We start from the raw sequence: 22741 nt of genomic DNA, 5'->3' as shown, positions 1-22741 counted from the left end.
GGTGGCGGCACCATCTGTGCGCCCCACTTCTACAGGTACAGCCGCCACCTCCCCTACCAGCACCGCCCTCCCAGCAGCCCCTCAGCATTCGCCCCGTGCCCGCTCACCCAGGAGGGTGAGCATCACCTTCGTCCCAGGCACCTCAGCCCCTGCCCCTGTCCTCCCTGCTGCCCTCAGTGAGGAGGCCATTGGCCTCCTCAGGTCACTCACTGTTGGGCAGTCTACCATTGTGAATGCCATCCAGGGTGTAGAACGAGAGTTGCAACACGGTAATGTATTCCTGGAGGGCATTCATTCTGGTCAGGCTGTCCTTCAGTGAACCCTGCAATCTCTGGCCTCAGCACTGATGGCAGCCATTGTCCCTGTGTCCAGCCTCCCCCCTCCAACCTCCTCCACCTAGACCCAATCTCCTGTACCCCAGCCCATCCCAAGCACACCTACAGACCAGCATGCACACAAATCAGCACACACAAGTAGCTCAAGCAAACATAAGCACCACACAACCCACAGGCACTCACGCAAGCCTCACCCACATACAGATACAGCAACATCCACTGCCTCCACTGTGTCCCCCTCCTCCTCTTCTCCCTCCTCCCTCCCAGTCTCGTCTACACACGCACCTGCATGCACCACATCTACAGGCACCATGAATCGCACAAGGAGACCCAGCACCACGAGCCGCTCACCTGCACTCACCACCTCCACTACCATTTACACGTCCCCTGTGTCCTCTCCCAGTGTGTCTGTGACGCCCCCTCCCAAAGTACTCAAACGCGGGCACCCACACACCCAACATCCATCCACCTCACGACAGCCTCCAGTACCTGCGCCTGCACCCAAAACACCTAAAGTGACACCTCCGACAACCACCTCCTCTTCCTTCACTCCCTGACCCCCTCCAACTACCCATCCCAGAGTACGTCAGAAACTGTCCCTCTGTAAAGTTGACCTTTTTGCTTCCACCCCCCCTCCAATTCATCAGTCCCATCGTAGCGCCTCAGCCAAAAAGCTTCCAATACCAGTGGTGCCTGTTCAAGGTTTGTGGAGTGCACCGGCAACCAGGCCAAGCAGTGTGACCCAGAGCCAAGGCACTGGCAGCCCACCCCCTGTAAAGGCTCTAAAATTGGAGATTGGACGACGGGACCGTGTGAAGACTCCTGGTGGGAAAACAACTCACATGGGTTCCAAGGGGATTGGAGAGTCAGCTGTGACTCCACCAAAGGTGGGGAAGGGCCAGAGGAAGTCTGCCCAGCCTGTTGTGAGTGTCACAGTGGAGAAGGGCGCCATCATTCCCGGCGGTCGAGACCCAACCGCCAGCACCGTCGTCACTGGTCAAGAGGCCACCGCCGGAGTCACAGCCCAGGAGGGCCCAAGTATCGTCACTGGTCAGGAGACCACCGCCGGAGTCACAGCCCAGGAGGGCTCAAGTATCGTCACTGGTCAGGAGACCACCGCCGGAGTCACAGCCCAGGAGGGCCCAAGTATCGTCACTGGTCAGGAGACCACCGCCGGAGTCAATGCCCAGGAGGGCCACGGCTGCCACAGCCCAGGTGGGCTATGATGGAACTTCATGCCACACACCAATGCCCAGTGTAGGGAATGTCATGCCACACACCAATGCCCAGTGTAGGGAACGTCATGCCACACACCAATGTCCGTACCAGAACCGCCATGGCAAAGCACCGCTGAACAGGGCAAAGACCGCCATGGTGAAGACCGCTGAACAGGGCAAAGACCGCCATTGGCTAAGCACCGCTGAACAGGGCAAAGACCGCAATGGTGAAGACCGCTGAACAGTCCAAAGACCGCCATGGCAAAGCACTGCTGAACAGGGCAAAGACCGCCATGGCAAAGCACCGCTGAACAGGGCAAAGACCGCCATGGTGAAGACCGCTGAACAGTCCAAAGACCGCCATGGCAAAGCACCGCTGAACAGGGCATGCACCGGGTAGGAATGATTAGACCGCCACTTCAGGCATCCTTATCCCATGTGCAGCTGGGACAGTGACAGGACAGGAACTTTCACGGGGAGACTCATCCAGTCTGGGCACCAGTCCCCCCCAGAACCAGTGGAGAATGTTATCGACTTGTGAGACTGTGGCTTTGCACTCCCCAGGATGGCACAGTGGGCAAGCCACCCACTGTAGAGACTTGTAAGACTGTGGCTTTGCACTCCCCAGGATGGCACAGTGGGCAACCCACCCACTGTAGAGACTTGTGAGACTGTGGCTTTGCACTCCCCAGGATGGCACAGTGGGCAAACCACCCACTGTAGAGACTTGTGAGACTGTGGCTTTGCACTCCCCAGGATGGCACAGTGGGCAAACCACCCACTGTAGAGACTTGTGAGACTGTGGCTTTGCACTCCCCAGGATGGCACAGTGGGCAACCCACCCACTGTAGAGACTTGTGAGACTGTGGCTTTGCACTCCCCAGGATACATCAATGGGCATGGAGCCCCGACGTGGGTCTGGCTTTGCAGTAATCGGGCTGAGGTGCCCCCTCTTCCCTTCCCCCTGAGGTGCCTGTAGTATTTCTATCTGATGCCCCGCCAGTGTTCTCTCCGATTGTGGTCAGGTATCTTTTGTGGGCCTCGCCCATGCATTTTTGGACTGTTGGTGCACGGACATTGTTATGTACATATCTGCACTACTTCTCGTAATGTATATATTTCTGACTGAATTTTGTATATATCTGTATATTTTTGTAAGACATGTATATTGCTACATTACAATGTTTGAACGGATTTTGCTTTGTCTTTTCATTCTTCCGGGGGGATTGTGGGTTGTAACTGTGATTTTTGTGGATGTATTGGTGTGTATGTTGTATTATGCGAGGTTGGGGGTGGGTGTGTTTGGTGGGTGTCCCCCTAACTTTTGCCTCCCCCATGTCGTAGGTGCAGTACTCACCGTTGTCTTCGGCGTCTACGTAGATGATGGTCATAGGAGCAGAAAGACAAGGGCAGGGAGTATTTGGAGTTCCGGGTCCATGGAGTCCTCGTTCCTCGTGGGATGTGTTGAGGTGAGCGTTTTCCCATTGCAGAAACTGTTTCCGCTGTGTTTTTATCCGTGGTGAATCCACCCCGGAAAAGGTGGCGGATTGGCTGGTTGTGATACTATGAGCGGTACATTGTGTTCCGCCTGTCTGTTGGCGGTGACCGCCGCGCTGCTTGTCTGTACCGCCGTGGCAGGCGGTGTGTTAAAGTGGCTGTCTTTGTTGGCGGTTTCCGCCAGGGTCATAATTCCATTTTGTTATCCGCCGCACTGTTTGCGGTATTACCGCAGCTTTAACACCGTCCGCCAGGGTTGTAATGACCCCCTCTGTCTAGCCCCAGAATCCTTACCTTAGAATGTTCCCCAGGTGTCAGACCAAATCCAGAAAATCTTGAATGGAACCTCTGCATGCCAGAAGGTGGCACCGATTGGCTTCATGTTGGTGTCATAGGCATTGTCCGCAGCAGAAATGACGTGACCGGTGCCAAGATAGGTGTCTCTCCAGTGATTTGACATCATTTTCTTTACATTACTATTTCTGCACCAGAAGCATGGAGCCATGTCAGAAGGCTGACTGACCAGTATGCAGTCACTAAGGGCCTACAGGGACCTTTGTAGTAAGAGAAATTGCTTTGCAAAGGGGGAATATGAGGGTTGGTATGGAATCTGCTGCTAGACAGAGTTTCTGTTGGATAGAGTATTACTGAAGGTAAGTTAATTGTTCATCTGATAGGAAACTCTAGCCAAAAATTCTCAACCTTAGAATAGATACCAAAGCGATACCTCCCCAGAGGAGTGTGTGCGGAGTGGCTCAGACAAAAAGGTCTAGGAGGGCCAAATTGGCAAAGTGCGATCATGATGGACCTGACTGTCTAAGCAGTAGTCTTTGGTAAACATGTGCAAGGATGCCCACGTTACAGCCTCATAGATGTCTACGATGGGGACTTCACAGGTTAATGCAGTGGCCACAGCTTTCGCTATGGTGCAAAGAGTCCACACGCCTTCAGGGTGTTGCTTCTTGGCCAATGCCCAGCAGATCTCCATAGAGTGTACACTCCATCTCTGCACTGCCTTCCCCTACTTTGCACCAGCAAACCCAACAGCTGATTGTCCACCTTGTCTTCTTTGGTGCAACTGATGTACAGCAACAACACTCTTTTCAGATCCAGGTGATGAATTCTCTCCTCCTCCTTGGAGAGGTGAGGTGGAGCAAAAAAGGTCAGAAGTGTGATGCTATGGCTGACGTGGAAAGGTGTGCAGAGAACGAGTTTGTCTGGGAAGAAGCTGGTGTTGCAGGGTGAACAGAAAGCTCCTGTAACTCGCTAAACCTCCTGCCCAATTTGTTGGCCACCAAGAACACTGTCTTGATAGTCAGAAGTCTTAGAGGGCAGCCATGCATGGGTTCAAATGCTGAGAGCATTAAGTAGGGTAAAAACAAGTTAAAGTTCCATTGGGCATAACGAAAGGTTGGGAGGAAACATATGTTGAACACCTTTCAGAAAATGTGTCACAACGGGTGACTTGAACAGGGAGGTTGATCAGGGAACCTAAAGAATTCTGGGGTGCACAGGAACCCCTGTGCAAGGTTTCATCCACGCCCCCAGAAGGACATCCATGAGGGCCTCATTAAAGGGGAGCAAACGTTTGACAGAGTGCATTTGCAGTCACGAAGAGCCCAAAACTTCAGGATTTCACCTTTCTTCTCAGGGAGAGCACAACTGATGCCAGCTAAGGGTCCTGGAGAGGCACCTCTTGAGGTTCACAAACTCACCCCAGTAGAGGCTAGCAGGGCACAGGGAGGTCCAGGTGCAGGACCAGGCAGGTCTAGTTGCAGTAGATCAGCTGTGCAGTTGCAGAGAGGCCTCTGGAGCTTTTAGTTTTTATGTAGCTCAGACAAGAGATCAGCCAACTGATCAAGGGAGTAGGTTGAGTCTTCCTTCTCAGAGAGCAAGGCCCTCCTCAAGCATCAGCCAATTCTCTGATAACAGTAAGGCAGTCCTCTGATGGCAGGGTTTACTGATGAGTGGCTCTGGAGGTTCAACATTTATACCTAATGTCTGAGGTGAAGGGGATTCCCTATACTACCCCCACATCTGGTTCTGGAAAGTTAATTATTTTCCCTGTCAAGGCTCTAAGTAGTTGGCAGTGACAAAAGACAGAGCAGGCCTGGTGTCAGATTCCAGTGGAGATGTTCAAATCCCCCTGGACTACTCAATGAACCATTGGTGCTGCGCACTTATGTCAGGTGTGATCAAGGATAAATGCTATGTTTGTTTGTACCAATCCACTGAAACCTCCAGCATCAGAGGCTTGTACCTTAGAGGAGAAAGAGTCCAAATATTGGACCTCCAGAGCCACTCTTCAGTACACTACTGGACCTGTGAACATTACACAAAAAGGTCTGCCTTGATTCCCGGAGGACTACCCTGCTACTTGAGGCCTGCCTTACTCCCCAGAAGAATGTTTTGCTGCTAGAAGAGGACTGCCCTGCTGCCCGAAGACTGCCTTAATACCTAGGAGGTTGCCCTGCTGATTGAGGACTGCTCTGCTCTCTGAGAATGAAGTCTGGGCCTTTTCCCTTAATAACAGGCTAAACTGGGTGATTACAAGGGTAGTTGGATGACTTCCTCTCTGAGCTACAGGGACACAACTAGGTCCAGATGTCTCACTGCAACTTCAACTGCCCAGCTGATTTGCTGAAAATAGACCTACTTGGACCTAACTGAGCCCTTCCAGTCTCTACTGGAGTATGTCCCTATTCCACAAGAGGTGGCTGCCCACGTCCTGGATCCTTTGTTGGCATCAGTGGAGCTCCTTCTGTGAAATGAAATCCTGAAAACTGTGAACAGGCTCATTCAAGCAGACACTCTGCCGCCTGCGACGACCGCCAATGCCAAGATACTGTGACACCAACTCTTCACGCTATATACAACCACAAGCAGTGACCAGTAATGGGAGATCTGCACTACATGTCACAGCAATGATAGTCCACAGTGACTACCACTGGAAAACTCCAGCAAAAACCTTCTCTGACACCCGATCAAACATTCATGCTACAGCAACGACACCATGCCTGCTCTTCGCACCACAGCGATGACCCTTCGTGAGGCTCTCCCTGCTCCTTGTCGCCTCCTCCAATGTGAATAGACCTCTTTGCACCAGACTTTGAGAAAGTGACATTTCCAGTGGGACTAACCTAGGCCTTGTATCTAGACCCACACTCAATTGTGATTGACCTGAATTTGTGACTTTCTCCACCTCTAGCACGACCAGTTGACCGCAAGTGTAGCTTTGTGCTTTTAGGTGCTTTATTTATCTACTTCTTTGAAATGGCATACCTTAGGTTCTCCTGATGGATTTTTGTTATTCTTGTATCATTTGGGATTTTTCCTGTGTTGTATTTTTACTTTATTAGTGTCTACATGCTGCATAAATACTTAACACATTGCCATTAGGTTACAACTGACTGGTCTGTTTCAGTCCAGTAGATAGGTAGGCACATGTTAATTTACCAACTTTTGTGGTTCATCCTGATAAGGAATGTGGTTGTTGCCTGTTCCACCCCATCAACCAACAACCAGATTTCCTACATTGGCCTTGGCAGCAGGATCCAGTACTTGTGTTTGGGTAGTGTCACACAGTTTTTTAATGTAACACTAAAATCCCATATAAAAAACCTGATTTTAGATTAGATTTTTTTTTTAATCTCCCTAGTCTGTGACTGGCCATTTCTTTTTCCTTTTTTTAAAGATTTAGTCGGGCCTCTCATCCTTGTTGCTACAGTGGAGTTGGAGAGGAGCACCACTGACAACCTCAGAAAGGTAGCGCTGCAGAGGGTCTGCAAAAAGAGAGGGTTCAATGTGGGAAGGAACCCACACAAATGGACTTCCAGATAACCCTCAGAGCCTGTGAGGAGATTGGGAGGATGCAGGCTTCACCAAAGGAGAATGACCCTGAGGAGGGGGAGGTGGAATTGGGGGATGAGGAAAATGGCCTGGTCACAGGCCCCGTGCTGCAGTAGCAGGAAGTGCGGCCACTTGCCCATAGGCGTGAGATCTCCTGCCAGGGCAGGGTGTCCACCCACAATCTGTCCCCCAAGGACCTAGAGGGCAGGAGGGCTGACAGGGAAACTTTGGCTTCACCTCAAACAGACTATACATTAAGGAGAGAAAGGCTTAGGCTGACGGGACCTTGGAGGATGAGAAAGCACTTTTGACTCATGAAGTGGGTATGAGAGAGATGTCTAAAGTTCAAGCAACAAACAGGGTCAAGTGGAACACTCTTCCTATCCACCTGTAGCAGACACAGGACCTACTAACCTTCAGGAGACAACTCAGGACATGGCTGTTTGAGCAGTAGCAGCACCCCCCGTTCGCGCTTTGAGACCCTCACGGGTGAGTAGTGCGCTTTACCAATGCTTCGATTGATTGATTGAATAGTCATGAGATTGCCCCCCAATAAAACACATTTGGCCAGAGGGGCGTGCGTTCCCAAAGGACCATAAAAGTTAGATGCCGTATGAAGTTAGGAGCACTCAGCCAATCAGCACACACACAACATGCGGTGATCACATGCCAGACATCTGGACATGTTACCTACTGGCCCGCATTTTGTCCACCCAAGGCTGAGACCCACCTGAGCACTTTATCAGATGGTCAGATTTACGACTCCACATCTAGGCCCAGATTCCTTCCCACAAAGAATGAATAGAATTGCTTTCTAAGCTTTCAAGAAGTGTATAAAAGGGCGCTCACAACTCTGTAACTTTGAGAGACAGTCATCAGACCCCAACTCTGTACTGCACTCTCCTGACCCATTAATTTAATTAAACTAACTGTTTCTGTTTTTCCAAATGTCTCTTGTCTTTCATTTCTTTAAAGTATGTTTGCATTTGAGCAACACAGTAAAGGTCCAGGGCTTCACAGAAGGGGTCCACAGATGAGAAGTGTTCCCCATCGGCTGGTGCAGTGACCCGAGAGGGCAATGCCAGGGGATACAATTAGGCTTGGATTGAGAAAGAATTGACAAGTGCCACTGCAAAAGAGGGCCATTGTCCATGGTCTATTGCCTAAGCTGGGAAGTCCATCAAGGTATTGATTAATCTACCCTAACGTTTGGCTAGAGGGAGGTCACGTTGGACCTGGCCCTTTTTGCAGTGCTGCCTCCATATTCTTGCCTTCTGTTGCTGAAGCCGTTTTCACTGGCATTAGGCCTCTGTGTGCTCTCCTTAAAACATGGTACAATTGGCTTTACATCTGATTGGCACATTTAATTTACTTATAAGCCCCTAGTAAACTATAGTATAGTATAGAGGCTGTCAATAAAATGCTGCTAGTGGGCCTGCGGGGTATACCTAATCCCTAAAAGGGAATATAGGTGGGTCAGGAGCAGGGATACATTCTCTGTAAAAACATCAATTCCTGTTATCTAGGAGAAAAACGCTTGATCACTCAGGGTTCAAAAATCCCTCAAACTCTATGGACACAATGCTTCCAGTGCTCATGGAATCCAGCAGTGGCTTCTCTAAATGAGCTAATGAGCATCGCCTCCCCCCCATTGCAGGTGCAGCAAAAGCAAAAACTAAAGTTATCACCATTTTATTTTTTCCTTTTGCTTTCCTAATTGTGAGGGTAGGATGAGACCATTGCTGCAGACTGGCACCAAGAGGACAGGTGACAGCAGTTTAAAGTGCACATGTCACTTTGGCTGGCTGTCTTGAGACTGCCAGACTGACTTTAAACTTCTCCAATCCAAGCTGTCCTAGACAGCTGGGTGGAGAAAAGGTACAGGCACCCAGTGCCTGAAAGAGCACTGAGCCAACCCGCTCCAACCACACTTGGCGCTTCTCTAATGCATCATGATTAACAGCATGGTAGCAGCATCTGGACTGGGTAGGGTGCTTTGCTCTAAGCCCCGGACAACTGGAGAACACCAGGACTGAAGGACGTGCAGGCAGCAGGTAAGTAAATATTTTATTCTTCTTTCATATATTTGAGCAGTATAAACAGTAATTAAATCGCTTACATGCAGTACATTTCCATTTTAAGTTCACTTTAAAGTTTAATTTAAAAATGTTAATGTAATGCATGACAGCAATTTAGTAACTGTTTATAGCATTTAATTTAATTTTGTTTGAGTCAACAGTAGCGCGTCTTCGACTCACTGATAGGCACTGCACAAAATTCGCACTGACTTTAGTTTCAACTCCAGAGATCTCGGTCGTGGCTTGTTATGAACACTGTTAATACAAGCCACGATTGAGAGTTTTGGCACTGAGACTAAAGGCATTTCTGGTGAGTCTCAATGACAGTTTGGTCGCCCCACCACTTACTATCGTCGCCAGCCGCCACTTATGTAATCTATCAGAGGCTTAGCTTCATGCTTGCTCTCAAAAAACTTCTATTTCATGCTAAATCATTTTCCAGCAGAACTATCAAAACTGGCTGGCAATCTATGTCGGGTGACAAAATCATCTGTGACACTAAGAATAGGAGGAAGTATATCTGACTTCAATAACATTTTGTTTGAAAACAGACCTTTTTCAGGTACTAATGGTGTTGTTTTATGACACAAGTAAATCAAACTGGATGTTTTAGCATATACCTTAGGTCCAGATCATGTGAGTTAATGAACGCATCCTCATTCCGTCTAATGCTGCTACTTACTTAGAAGAACTAGTGCAGGTCCCCTCACAGTACGACATCTCAACACTGGCCCAACACTTGTTGTGTTCAATATGTGTTGCTTTGGTGTGTTTCATACATGTTGTTTCTTCTGTTAAAAAAAAAAAACATTATTAGACATTAAATGAACGAGGTTGGTGGAAATGAAAACAAACGCAGAATTCTAAATGAATATCCAAAGCTCTGAATCAAAGCAAATGCTTATTTAGACAACCGGGGAATATTATTTCAGAGAAACAAGTGTCCATATTCTTCAAATGGCAGTATTCCTTTAAAACATTCTATAAGAAGATAAGCAATCGGGTTCATTTGTAATTACCGCACAGTCTTCTGTGAGGAGCAGTAGTTTCTTATGAGCTGTATACTACTTAAGAGAACTGCGAAGCATTACCCTGACCCATTGGGTAATCTTCTTTCCCGTGTGCTTGTAAAAGCATACATTCCAAAAACAATTAATATTTCTCGTACCTGAACCTTCAAAATGCTGCCCCACATTTCTGTGACACATGAAAAATTAGACAAAAGTTATGCCCAAGGCAGAAGGAGAAAGTGCTTGTCCGTCCATATGGGTCTGATTATCATTGCAGCAACTATACTGTTGGTAGATAGCCAATTGTATTAAGCTTAATCTTTACTACCGGTCAAGGTCCATATGCATCTTCTGAAGGCGGATCTATGTGTTGCGATACGAAATAAATTACTTCAGTTGGGCAGATGTATTTTAGCAGCAGATGCTAGGCACAAGGTATATTCTATGTAATTTCCTACATTTATTTTTCGTGAGTTATTACTGGTGTTGCTTAATGTTAGAGGTGCTAAGTTTGAACGTCTCATCAATTATGAAACTACTCTTTCAAAACCATTGCTGTGAAAGGGAAGAACTTACGTTTACATATCCGTATCTTGCAGCAGTCATCATACTGTATCTCCTCCACACCCTTCAATGAAGAAAAGGAGAGAAATTGCACATTAATGAAGGTAGGACTATCGGGAGCTCATGAAGTGTAGGCACTTGACACATTATCAGAGGTTTTTCCGCAATGAGACATTTTTTCCTTTTTTTTTGGTGGAGAACATAATTTTCAACATAAATAAATATTTCCCTATACATGGCCATTAATTTTGTGTGTGTTCCCCTACACTCGACCCCCCTTCTCAACCTAAAAAATGAGTGTTGGACATGGCAATGATTAGGGGGTTTCCCTGAAACTTTTTGTTTATTCCTCCCAGTTTTTTACTGACTCTATGTGCGTGGCCATAGGACTCTTAGCACTTTCTCACTGTACTGCAGGGAGAAAGTGTGCGCACCCTTCCTACTCATGCCCGAAAAAGGGGTGTACCCAGGAGTGCCCTGTAAAAAGGTAAACCACATACCAGGGGCAGGTAGGGCCCTGGCCACTAGTGGGACGTTGCACTGAGTGTGCTACCCTCCAGAATAGCCTAACCAACAGGATTAGGCCTGGTATTGCAGACCTGTGGAGGCGCAGGTGCGCCTATGCTCAGGGTGGCATCTTCTCCACTGGGGCAAGCCCTGAGTAGGCCTTCTGCTACCCCTAGAGCACCTCCCAGAGGGCAGAGCAGGTGTTAGACAGAAGGCAGGGCAGGGACGCAAGGGTACCCCATGCCCTGGTAAGAGAGAACACCCATGTGGATTTCCCTATCGAGGAGATTGGCTCTTCTTTGAGGTTTTCATAATCTTCTCTGAGGGGCCTCAGGGCCCTGGGCACTTTCCCACCATAGGTAGAGAGTGAAAGTGTGGATGTGCCCTCCCTACATAAGTTAGGAAGGGGTACCTACCAGTAAGTGCATATTGGTATTTCCATGTATACCTGGCATGGCTTGCCTATGTGTGCACACTTGAACATTGGTGTTTTCATCTATATACTGAGTCTGGCTTGGCTTGCCTATATGTGCATGGTTGCACATTGGTGTTTTCATGTATATACTGAGCCTAGTATGGCCACCCAGTATGTGCACACATGCACATTGGTGTTTCCATGTATACACCGAGCCTGGCATGGCTTGCCTATATGTGCACACTTGCACATTGGTGTTTTCATGTATACACTGAGCCTAGCATCATTTGCCAGTATGTGTACACTTGCACATTGGTGTTTTCATATGTATACTGATCCTGGCACAACTTGCCAGTATGTGCACACTTGCACCTGAAGGTTTTTATATCTGTACTGGGCCTGACACAGCAGGCCTTTATGGGCACACTTGCACCCTTATGGTGATCTCAAATCGTGTGTCCAGTCTGCCCCTGCAGGCTTGTACTTGCACCAGGGCACATGTGCCCATGGAGTGAAGAATGCACATGTGTGTTTTCACTGTCATGGTGAGCTGTAGTGCCCATAGGTTAATATGGGGGAAAGTTTATAATTGATCCTAGCTGCAATAGTGGATTTCAGTGGAGCAGCCACAACATGTTTACTATCATGAGATTCCCAATCACGATTGTAGTAGTCCAATGGTAAAGGTCGTTTTGCCAGTAATACTTTGGAAATGCCACTTCTAGAAAGTGGACATTTCCATGTTCTAAAATTCCTTTTGTGTGTCTTTTCTATTCAAGCTTCATTTCACTAGGGAGTGGGGGAAAACACATCTTTGCATTCCCCAGTGACAGCTATAAAACTTGGACAACCAAAACGACATATCTCTGCCATCTGAGGGCCTGGCTAGATAGGCTGGAGGGAGAGGTTTAGACACTTGGCCTCTCAGAGCCAGATCATGGCCCCACTAAATATAAGCATCTTCATTCTACGACCCCAAGGCAGAAAGGACTGAAACCACCCCCAACTTAAAAGGCGCACATCAGTATAACTGGGCGACCACACTTCAGCAATTTAGAGATACACTTGTAGGAGCGAAGGATAGAGTCACCGTACTATGTGGTGCACACTGCCAGAGGAATATGTTGTTCACAGGAGTATTTACTGTCCTGGGAAGGGATATTGCACCCTTCCTGCATTGTGGTTGACCTGGGCACACTGCTTGCTGGATTGTAAAACTCTGAAGTGTGCTCTCGAAGGGCTTGCTGGCTCGCCCCCTGTTTTGCGTGGAGGTCTAAGGGACATCAAAGACCTCCAGAGAGGGACCTACACTGTCTGCCATCATCTGGAGAGTGGTGCCCTCCTATGCATCGATATTGTCTGCTGGATTCCACCTGGTAGCAGCGGTGTGAGCTTTGAACTAAGTATTAAACCTTGAGATCAGATTTGCCTGGTGCACGACCTGCAAAATACATTTCGCATTTAAGGAGCGTGGCCCTTCATTGTGGGGCCACCTCACGCATAAATGTTTGGCAGGGAGTGAACAGATTACTGGTTGTGGGATCCTGTGTGGCCCTCTGCTGTTGAGTGTGCCATATTTCTCACGTGTGCCAACCAACTGCATGCTCATTGGCGGTGACCGTGTCACTGGTCGAGACCCTCGGATGTGGGAGCGTATCCAGACTAGTGCTGCATTCTACCTTGTGTGGTACCGATGAACTGGCATGTGTGTGAACCAGAATTGTCTGGTGCAGTTCAAGTCACTGTGCACCAGACATTGTGCCTCATTCCATGGAAGTGCAGAATGGGATTTGATTGATTATTCAGAAGTGCCTCTTGTGACTCAAGTCATTGTGCGCCAGCTGTGGTGTCTCATTCCAGGAAAGAGCTGCATTGCTAACTTTTCATGTGCAGCTGGATTGTCTGGTGCTACTCAAGTCATCACACATCAGACTTTGAGACTCATTCTAGCAAGGCATGGCAGTGGTAACTTTTTGTGTGCAGCACGATTGTCTGGTGCGATTCAAGACATCGCGCACCAGACGTGCCTCATTTCAGAGAGGCACCGCAGTGGTAACTTTTCGTGTGCAGCGGTATTGTCTCGTGCAACTCAAGTCATTGTGCTCCAGATGTTGTGCCTCATTTCAGGGAGGCACTGCATTGGTTAACTGTCCTGCGCAAGCAGGATTGTCTGGTGAGACTCGTGTCATCGTGCACCAGACATTGGGTCTCATCAGAGGGAGGCCCTGCATTGAGCACTTTGCATCTGTGTTCATAAATGACTGGTGCAACCCTGTCATTGCACACCGGAACTTGTGTCTATACCAGAAGGGCACAGAATGTGGTAAACTCTTTGTGTGCAACCAGGAAGCCTGAGGCAGGCCAAGTCAACACGCCCCACACATGGTGCCTCCTATCCTGGGAGGTGCCAAATTGGTAACTATCTGTGAAGTGGAGTGTCTGGCTTGGCTGGGGGCCACTATGAACAGCGTGTCCCAAGGCTACCCTCCCCTGTGTGGTGCAGACCGTGGCCAATGCCAGAAGGCTGGTGTGGAGATCCCTGAGTGAGCTTCCGGAGTTGGGACCAAGTCTCCATTTGTCAACTCTTGCCTGATCAGCCATTCTCTCCCTCTTCCCCTGTACCTGTGCCCCGGGATCTTGACTAAGTATAACCACGCAGCTTAGTATCCGGGGAAGAGTTGCTTCATTCCTAACTCTAAGTGGGGACAGAAATTGGTTGGAGGGTGGAGGAAGGTTTGGATCCCAGAGGGGTCTGTGAACTCATTTACATCTCACCTGCCGGTTGTCAGAGCACTGCATTAGTTTACTGGAAGCACATGTGTGCAAGTGCGTAGTTACTTTAAGTGTGCTATATTTGTCTGTTTGTTTACATTGCTGCTATCATTGGGAACCGGGATGCATCCTACAACTGTTTTATATTGAATTAGGGTGACCATTGGGGTGGGTCTCATGCTGCCAACGCGGTAGTACCTCATGTGGGTGGGGATAGGGAAAGTATTATTTTTCTCATTTGTAGATACTGCTGATTTCAGATTAATGCTGTTGGGCCTTGTACTATTAGTGATATTTCTGCATGTGATGTATGCCCAGATTTACATGAAGCTAATGAGGTGTTAATTCATGTGTGTGTTGAATACAAACTTTATTTACATACACCTCATATGAAGTTTTGTTTGTGACTCTCAGTTTACGTATTGTGTGGTCGTCCTGAGCCAATGCTTTACACATTGCCGATACAAGTTTGACTGCTCTGTGCCAAGCTACCCAAGGGAGAGAACAGTTTATACAGTGAGTGTATTCACCCACCCCTGGAGGGAGTGGTAGGTTCTGCTAGCTGGGGTTGTGCCTCAGCCAACTGGAACGTGCCACATCCAACAAGAAGCTACTCTTGCCCATGTCAAGAGTAAATCCCTGTTCTCTTCCAGGGTGACAGGGAGATAAGTTTTTGAATACTCACAAACATTTATGCTTATAGGTGTGCTCAAACGCATAGGGCATTCAAACCCTAGTTTGCCTACACCCCATACTCGGGTTTTTACTCACTCGAAAATCTTTGTATGGGTCAATCCCTTTACAAGTTCAAAATTTACTCTTGAGCATACCAAATTTATTTTGCATTCATAATACTTAGCAATAGCAGTCATTGTTTAAAAGAGAAAAAAACATCACTCGTGCCTGAATTTAGAATTACCACTATCTCCCGGAATGGGGTTGCAGACACCAGTCACAATGCTCCTTAAAATCACTTCTTGTATAAGATGAGCTGGCTGATGCTTTAGGAGGATGTAGGAGTACAAATAGCTTAAAGCCCACAGACATGCACAATATTGATTAATATAGAAAAACCATGGAAACAAAGCAGGCATACCAAATCACAGTCCTTGGGCTCATAAAGAGGACATGTTCTGTTCACCGTGATCAGCACAAAATGCCCCTCACTGTCCTTATAACATTTGTAGTGACTGCATTTCATGCCTGGTGGATGCCATTCTTCCTCAGGCTAGAAATGAAAGAATATAAAAGTTGAAAAGTAAAGATACTGAATCTCTCCTATCACGCATCTGAACAGATATGTAAATTATTTTGGGAACCAAGGACTACCTGAAGAATCTGAGTGGTTCCGTCAGTTGTCACTGAGCATGCAACCTGGACACACTCGCCGCAACAGAGGCCACCTTTCTTGTGGTATTCATAGCCCTGTTATGAATAAAGGAAACATGCATAATGAGTTTGACAGTGGTTTGACAGTGTGGCCCCAACAAGGTGTACACATGGGAACGTAGAATCTCCTAAGAAAAGGCTGTGGTAAACTTACCACTGGACACTGTGTCTGGCAGCTGATGGCCTTACATTCCATACGGTTTAACTGGGTCACCAGATCTTTTTCATGGGTGCAACTGCACTCTTGGCAAGAGTCTGCGGGCATGGGAATAGACCGACCTGGCTGTGGAAAATAAAGGCAAACATGCAGCAAAAAATGTACTTGCGTTCCAAGGTGTTATTACTAGCAGAAAAGTAGACTGGAGGTGTTTAAGTGGATCATTAAAAAAAACAAAGAAAACGGTGGCATTATTTGTATGCATTTGTATCCCTGGCACATGCATATACTCAAGTGTTCTAGCTCTGGTGCTTACTAAGCTAGGTAAATGCTTTTCTAGGAGTTTGCTATCAGTATTGAATGTCCATATGCATACAATTTAGCAACAGATAAAAACACTTAAGGGCATATTTATACTCTGTTTGTGCCAGATTTGCGTAATTATGTTTTATGCAAATCCGGCCCAAACTTAACTCCATATTTATATTTTGGCACTAGACATGTTTAGTGGCAAAATATTGGAGTTAACGTAATTTTTTCCCTGAGGAAAACTACCTTGTGTCAATGAGATGCAAGGTAGGCCTTCCCGGGCAAAAAATGACTCAAAGGCCCTAATGCCTTATTTATTCTCCCGTGCAAAAATCACGCACGGGCAGAGGAGGGCCTTAAATAATGGTGCTAAGCCTGCTTAGTGCCACTATTTAAAGCCTGGGTATTGGCAGGCAGTAGGGGACGCATGGGCCTTTTTCCATGGTCAGAGACCATTAAAACAGGCCACAGGTGCCCTTCTCTGCCCCCAGGGATACCCTCACCCACCCCCACCTGGAGGACACCTAATGATGGGGGGACCCATCGCAGGTATGTCCAGGTAAATATTCCTAATATGTTTTTTTAAAGTGCCATGGGGGGCCTAACTTGGGCCCCCCCCTACATGGCACTGTACCCAGTGGCCATGCCCAGGGGACCTATGTCCCCTGGGCATGGCCAGTGGGCTGAGGGGCATGACTCCTGTCTCTACTAAGACAGGAGTCATGTCCATGGGGATTGTGCATCAAAAAAATGACGCTAGCCAGGTTAGAGTAATTTCTTTTACTTTAACCTGACTAGCGCCATTTTTGCAGCACAACCTCCAGTTTTCCCTACGCCTCCCCTACCCGGTTGGCATCATGTATTTTGACGCTAACTGGGCCTTAGCGCTGGCTTGCACCATTATTTTAATATGATGCCCGGCTGGCGTCCTGGAATAGCGCTAGCCGGGGCTATACTTTTTTTTTAATTGTGTTTACACCAGTGTAAACATGAAGGCAACTTAAAAAAACGACCACCAGATCACTGTGACAACTGTAGTGCTGTGAAGGGAGCCACTGTCCAATACCAATTAAAATTAATCATAGATAAAAGAAAGAAAATCAGGGTTTAAGGAGGACATACAAATAGATTAGCACACAAGAGAGGCTGTTGAGGATTAGCGGGGTAGGTAAGGGGAAAATGGGAAAGTAGGAAGTTAGTATCCCTTTGAATATGCAATACAAGAAATCAGTGTTGTGATATATCAAACTACGGGGCAGAATTACTTACATTTTGCATTAGGTGTGCATCACAAATGTGACACAAACGAGCCCAACATTTTTAGTTGGGATTTGCTTTGCCTAAAGTTATGGATATTTTCCAGTGCAAAGAAAGGCTTACACTGGAAAGTATACATAAGGTAAGGCAATGTAGCTCCTAGCCTTGTTTTGCATTGTTTTCTTTGACAACGGGCGTACCATGGATAGGACAGTGTTGTTCCAGTGCAACCACCCATGTTTTTTGTTTGAAAATTCAGCCTACTAAGATTTTGGCAGGACTTTGCTTCAAATAATAATGCCTTTTTGAGGCTTGCGGTAAAAAAGGTAATTTTTTATTTCACCAAACTTTTCTAACTTTGCATATGTGCACACACCCAAAGTGGGTAAAATTGTACAGTTTATCCAGCTATAATATTCTGTACTAGGAGGGTACACTTACAATACAAAACCCATGGTAGACTCATGCAAACACGTTTCCACTATAATACAAAGGTGTGTGGGTGGCGTGGAGTTGCACTAGGCTGCATCGTTGTGGGACACTAGGAACACAGCTGGAATGCATTTCTTAATAGATGTGGCACTACTTTTCTCTCCATCTCACACAATGCAGAGTGGCACAGCTACTTTGGTGGATTGTGTAACATCTTTGTAAATCTACAGTGGAATTAGTTAATTTGCGGGTACGTAGTTAGAGACAAACTGGGCAAACTAGTCAAGTTGCTCAGTTAATTACATTGACATTGTGATTGCAGCTGAATTGCAGAGGATATTCTTCCTCATCCTAAAAAAAAATCCTTAACAAACTGTTAGAAGAAGCTTCCCTCCTGGGAGACTAAGACCAAGTGAAATCAGTTGCATCTTACGACTTGGAGATTACAGTGCAAGGAGACTCAATTGATCCCACAACTCGCTTAGATTTCAGCAAATCCTTTCCTATCATGTTTCAAAGCATATTCACAAGCAATTGACAAACTGAGCAACCTAGGGATGAGTGGCTGGGATGACATTGATTCAGAAATGGACTGAGTGACAGAAAATAAAGGAGTCAGTTAAACAGAGAACAATCTGGAAGAGAGGAGGCAAGCAGAGTAACTTGAGGATCCCTTAAGAGATATGCATAGAAGAATTACTTCTATCTCCAAATCACTGAACAATCTGTTAAAGGGCTGCTACTAGAATGAGTGGGTAACAAAATGGTAATTAAAAAACAGAACAATGGTCTACGAGGTGAAGCTAATATAATTTTTAGAAGGAATGATTTTGAAACACATTTTGTAACTACCACCTTTCAGAATTTTGGTAACATTACCTGATATACTGTTTCATTCACGAGGCATATGTGTTGTGGTTCTGTTTGGGGAGAAATAAACATTTTAACTTGCAGGATACCGTTCTCAAATGTATGACCAAATAAAACTGCAGACACAAAACAGAATCGTTCATCTATATTACGTTCACATACACAACATGACACACCTATAAATATGAGAACTGGCCATTAACTGTAATAAAGTGTGTATTTACTTTTGAATTGCGCTCTTATCAGAAGCAGTTCAAACACAGCCCTGCTGTAAACTCACATCTTGCTGCCAGACGTATCACCACACCAGGCAAACAGCCTGCCATCTTCCAACAGGATGTGTTAAAAGATGAGTTGAAAGCATTTTCGACTTTCACAAACTAAAGGCCTCATCTACATGGAAATGGGACAGCATGGTGCCGTAAACAATATAGCTGTGCCGAGCTGCGTCATTTCCAAAACCTAGGGATGTGCCGAATTAAAAACAATATGTCGCATTTCTGTGTTTCCCCCGTGCCTAAAGCTAATGCAGCCGCCCCTGCGGCATGGTGGAAGTATGGCTGCATTGCAGGGGAGATTGTTTTTGGTTGGGAATGGACACCTTCCTAAACAAACACAATCTTTGATTGCAATTTGCTCCTTCTATGTGTGCTGCAAAATGCAGCTTACATAGAAAGAGCAAAAAGCGAGGAGAAATAAAAGTATTTCTCCTTGTTGCACCACTCTAATGCCTCTCCTGCGGAGGCGTTAGTCTTTGGCGCTGCCACAGGTTTACAATTTCTCATAAATCTGAGACAGTGTCAAAAAGCAATGGATGTTGAATGGATACGTCCACAGCAACACCCACTGCACGCCCCTTAGCTGAAAAAAACTGTGTCGGGGTTGACCCATATATACAGGGCTGCATTAAGTTAGGAAAAGTGGCATAACATTGCCTTGTTTATATGGTGCACTGCACAGCACCACCAGAGTGTCACAAAAATTCCTATAGTTCACATTACTCCACAAAACTAACTGCTTTGTTTTGTGGCACTTAACACAAAGTGTGCATTACCATCTATAACTCAGTATCAATTCTATCAGTTGTATTTCATAATATCAAGTAAAAAAATATTGTTCTGCAAAGTATTAACTCCAGAATAACAATTATATCATCAGGTTAATACGTAAGTATAGAGTTAAGAAGAGGAAAGCTATACTTATCTATATATACCTATCCTTTTGATATAATGGTAGTTTGTATCATGTAATCGATATTTAGGCAGATCAGTGTCCTGCACTGAATATTGTGGTGGACTAGTCATGCTATCAATCGAAGAATAATAGCTGTCTGCAACTGATTTGTAATCCACTACACTATTTCACCATGAATCTATGGTGTTACTAGCGGGTTTCAGAGAGCAGGTTTGTGATCTACACATTAAATGAACTAATTTGCATCAGATTGGTGAAGACACATAGGGGGTCATTCCGACCCCGGCGGGCGGCGGGTGCCGCCCGCCGGGCTGAAACCGCCCAAACACCGCCCCGCGGTCAAATGACCACGGGGAGCATTCCAACTTTCCCGCTGGGCCGGCGGGCGATCTTCAAAAGATCGCCCGCTGGCCCAGTGGGAAAGCCCCAGCAAAGATGAAGCCGGCTCTGAATGGAGCCGGCGGATTTGCTGGGGTGCGACGGGTGCAGTTGCACCCGTCGCGATTTTTAGTGTCTGCCAAGCAGACACTGAAAATCTTAATGGGGCCCTGTTAGGGGGCCCCTGCAGTGCCCATGCCAGTGGCATGGGCACTGCAGGGGCCCCCAGGGGCCCCACAACACCCGTTCCCGCCAGCCTCTTCCTGGCGGTGTAAACCGCCAGGAACAGGCTGGCGGGAAGGGGGTCAGAATCCCCATGGCGGCACTGCATGCAGCACCGCCATGGAGGATTCCCTGGGGCAGGGGAAAACCGGCGGGAAAACCGCCGGTTCCCCTTTTCTGACCGCGGCTTTACCGCCGTGGTCAGAATTGCCCCGGAAGCACCGCCAGCCTGTTGGCGGTGCTTCCTCTGCCCTCTGCCCTCTGCCCTGGCGGTTTGAAACCGCCAGGGTCAGAATGAGGGCCATAGACCTCTTTAGTATGTGCCTTTTGTCTCCAAACTAGCTTAAATGTATTCAATTTAAGACAAAGTAAGCAAGTTAGGACAACTTTACAAGCTACTGCTCTTGTCAATTTTCCCAATCGCAAAGCTTGTAAAAAGAATCTATATGTACTGGGTGGACTACGTTTTATTGCTTGTGTTGGTATTCATGACACTTTGGCCGCCATGCCTTGCTCCTTAGGACTCTATCCTTTTTTTGCTTCATCCATCTATCTGTGGGTTTCCAAAGTAAATATTTTCCATTCCAGCAATTTGGCTAAAGGTACACATTTCATTTTAAACTCTGCACTCTTCGTCTGTGTCCAGCTCAGATTCCTCACCCATTCTTCCATTCCCTTCCCTCACACCTGTATGCTGCCTATGTCTGTGTGTCCTGAGTCTCACTGGCACCTTCTCTTCAAGGCAGTCTTACAAACCATCAACAGCTAAGTCTTGGATTGCTTTTTAAATTATGGTCCTGAATTTCTTTAAGTTTTGAAGGCAGTCCGACTGTGGACTCTGGATCCTCCTTTCACCTCCCAAGATTATTTTCCTGATATTTGTCTCTAGCCAGTGTGGAAACACCAAAACATATTTTACCAGCAGGAACAAATGAACAATAAAATCATTTGATACTTTGGCTGCAATAACAGCAGAGCCTCACTTGGAAATGACCCTCTCCATAGGGCTACCCCCAAACCTTTTGCCTTCCGCCTCCTACTTTTTTTCTGGATTTTGGCTCTGTTAGCCTTAAGCCTCTGTGCACTTTACCACAGCTTTTCAGTGCTAAAGTGTTTGTGCTCTCCCCCTAAAACATGGTTGGATTGGCATATACCTTATTGGCGTATTCCGTTTACATGCAAAGCCCTTGTAGAGTGGTATACCAAATACCTAGGACCTGTAAATGAAATGCTATCAGTGGGCCTACAGCACTTATTCTGCCAGCCATATAAGTAGTACCTTATCCCAGGCCTGAGATTGCAGCCTGGACACAGTGCCCCACTGCCATGTTGACTTGGCATTTAAGACTGCTTGCCAAGCCTTAAACTCCTCTTTTATTGCATCTAAGTCACCCCTAAGGTAGGCTCTAGGTAGCCGACAGGGCAGGATGCTGTGTATTTAAAAGATAGGACATGTAGTTTTCCATTTTACATGTCCTAGTAGAGAAACCTCCCAATTTGTTTTTCACTACTGTGGGACCTAGCCCTCTCATAGCATAACAGTGGGAATCCCTTATTATATTTCATAAGCTCTAATTCATAAACCAGAGGAGGTAGCTATAAACTTGTAATGATAAACCCTTTTTAATGGTAAAGTCACATTTATCATTACAGGTTTAAAAATGCCACTTTCATAAAGTTGGCATTTTCCTACCCATAGCCCTCTGTGCCTGTAGCCTGCCTCAGTTCACATGACAGGATGTAACTGACAGCTGAGGCTTTGTGAAGTCACCCCAAATAGTCACATAATAGTGGCATTAGCAGAGCCTGAATAGGCCATTAACTGATGATGGGGAGGTTGAACTAAGCATAGCCACACTTACACCTGAATAGACGAGGCTCTTGCACCACTTAATAGGTTCAACAAGCCTTTATTGTCAGTGCAGCCACCTAGGAGTCAGGGAAGGGGAGGCAGGAAACTCCTAGAACTTAAAAGAGAGCTTCTGAAAACTTCTCCCAAGTTCTAGGAGCAGAGCACCAGGGTATAAAAATAGGGCTGATAGACCTACTCCTCAGTTCACTACTGGACCTGTGGAAGGACTCTCATGGGACTGCCTGGTGCTGTAACCTGCTGTGCACCCTGCCAGAGCACTGCTGTACCTGAAAGGACTGCTTTGCTGCCAGGAGCCCACCTTGAACCAAAGGCCAGCCCTGCTCTGGAGCCCTGCATCTTCAACTGCACCCAGGACTTCAGAAGTGACTCCAAGGGCTAGTTTTGCAGCCCCCCTGTTCGAAGCCACAAGGACATAA

General features: G+C 46.8%; 1 protein-coding gene across 1 annotated transcript in view; it reads right to left on the bottom strand.

The window, feature by feature from the left end:
* The window catches only part of LOC138284406 (mucin-2-like), a 1072535-nt gene that overhangs the window by 10431 nt on the left and 1039363 nt on the right, over positions 1 to 22741 (bottom strand). Inside the window, exons 40-45 of the mRNA XM_069223143.1 lie at positions 18668 to 18708; positions 15788 to 15916; positions 15574 to 15669; positions 15341 to 15472; positions 10563 to 10614; positions 9659 to 9767 (exon numbers count right to left, since the gene is read on the bottom strand). Of these exons, the coding sequence (XP_069079244.1) occupies positions 9659 to 9767; positions 10563 to 10614; positions 15341 to 15472; positions 15574 to 15669; positions 15788 to 15916; positions 18668 to 18708 (559 nt within the window). The remainder of the gene's footprint in view (positions 1 to 9658; positions 9768 to 10562; positions 10615 to 15340; positions 15473 to 15573; positions 15670 to 15787; positions 15917 to 18667; positions 18709 to 22741) is intronic.

The sequence above is a fragment of the Pleurodeles waltl genome, chromosome 3_1, assembly GCF_031143425.1.
Source record: "Pleurodeles waltl isolate 20211129_DDA chromosome 3_1, aPleWal1.hap1.20221129, whole genome shotgun sequence".
NCBI lineage: Eukaryota > Metazoa > Chordata > Amphibia > Caudata > Salamandridae > Pleurodeles > Pleurodeles waltl.
Note: the sequence above shows the minus strand (reverse complement) of the source record. Positions and strands in the feature narration are given on the sequence as shown.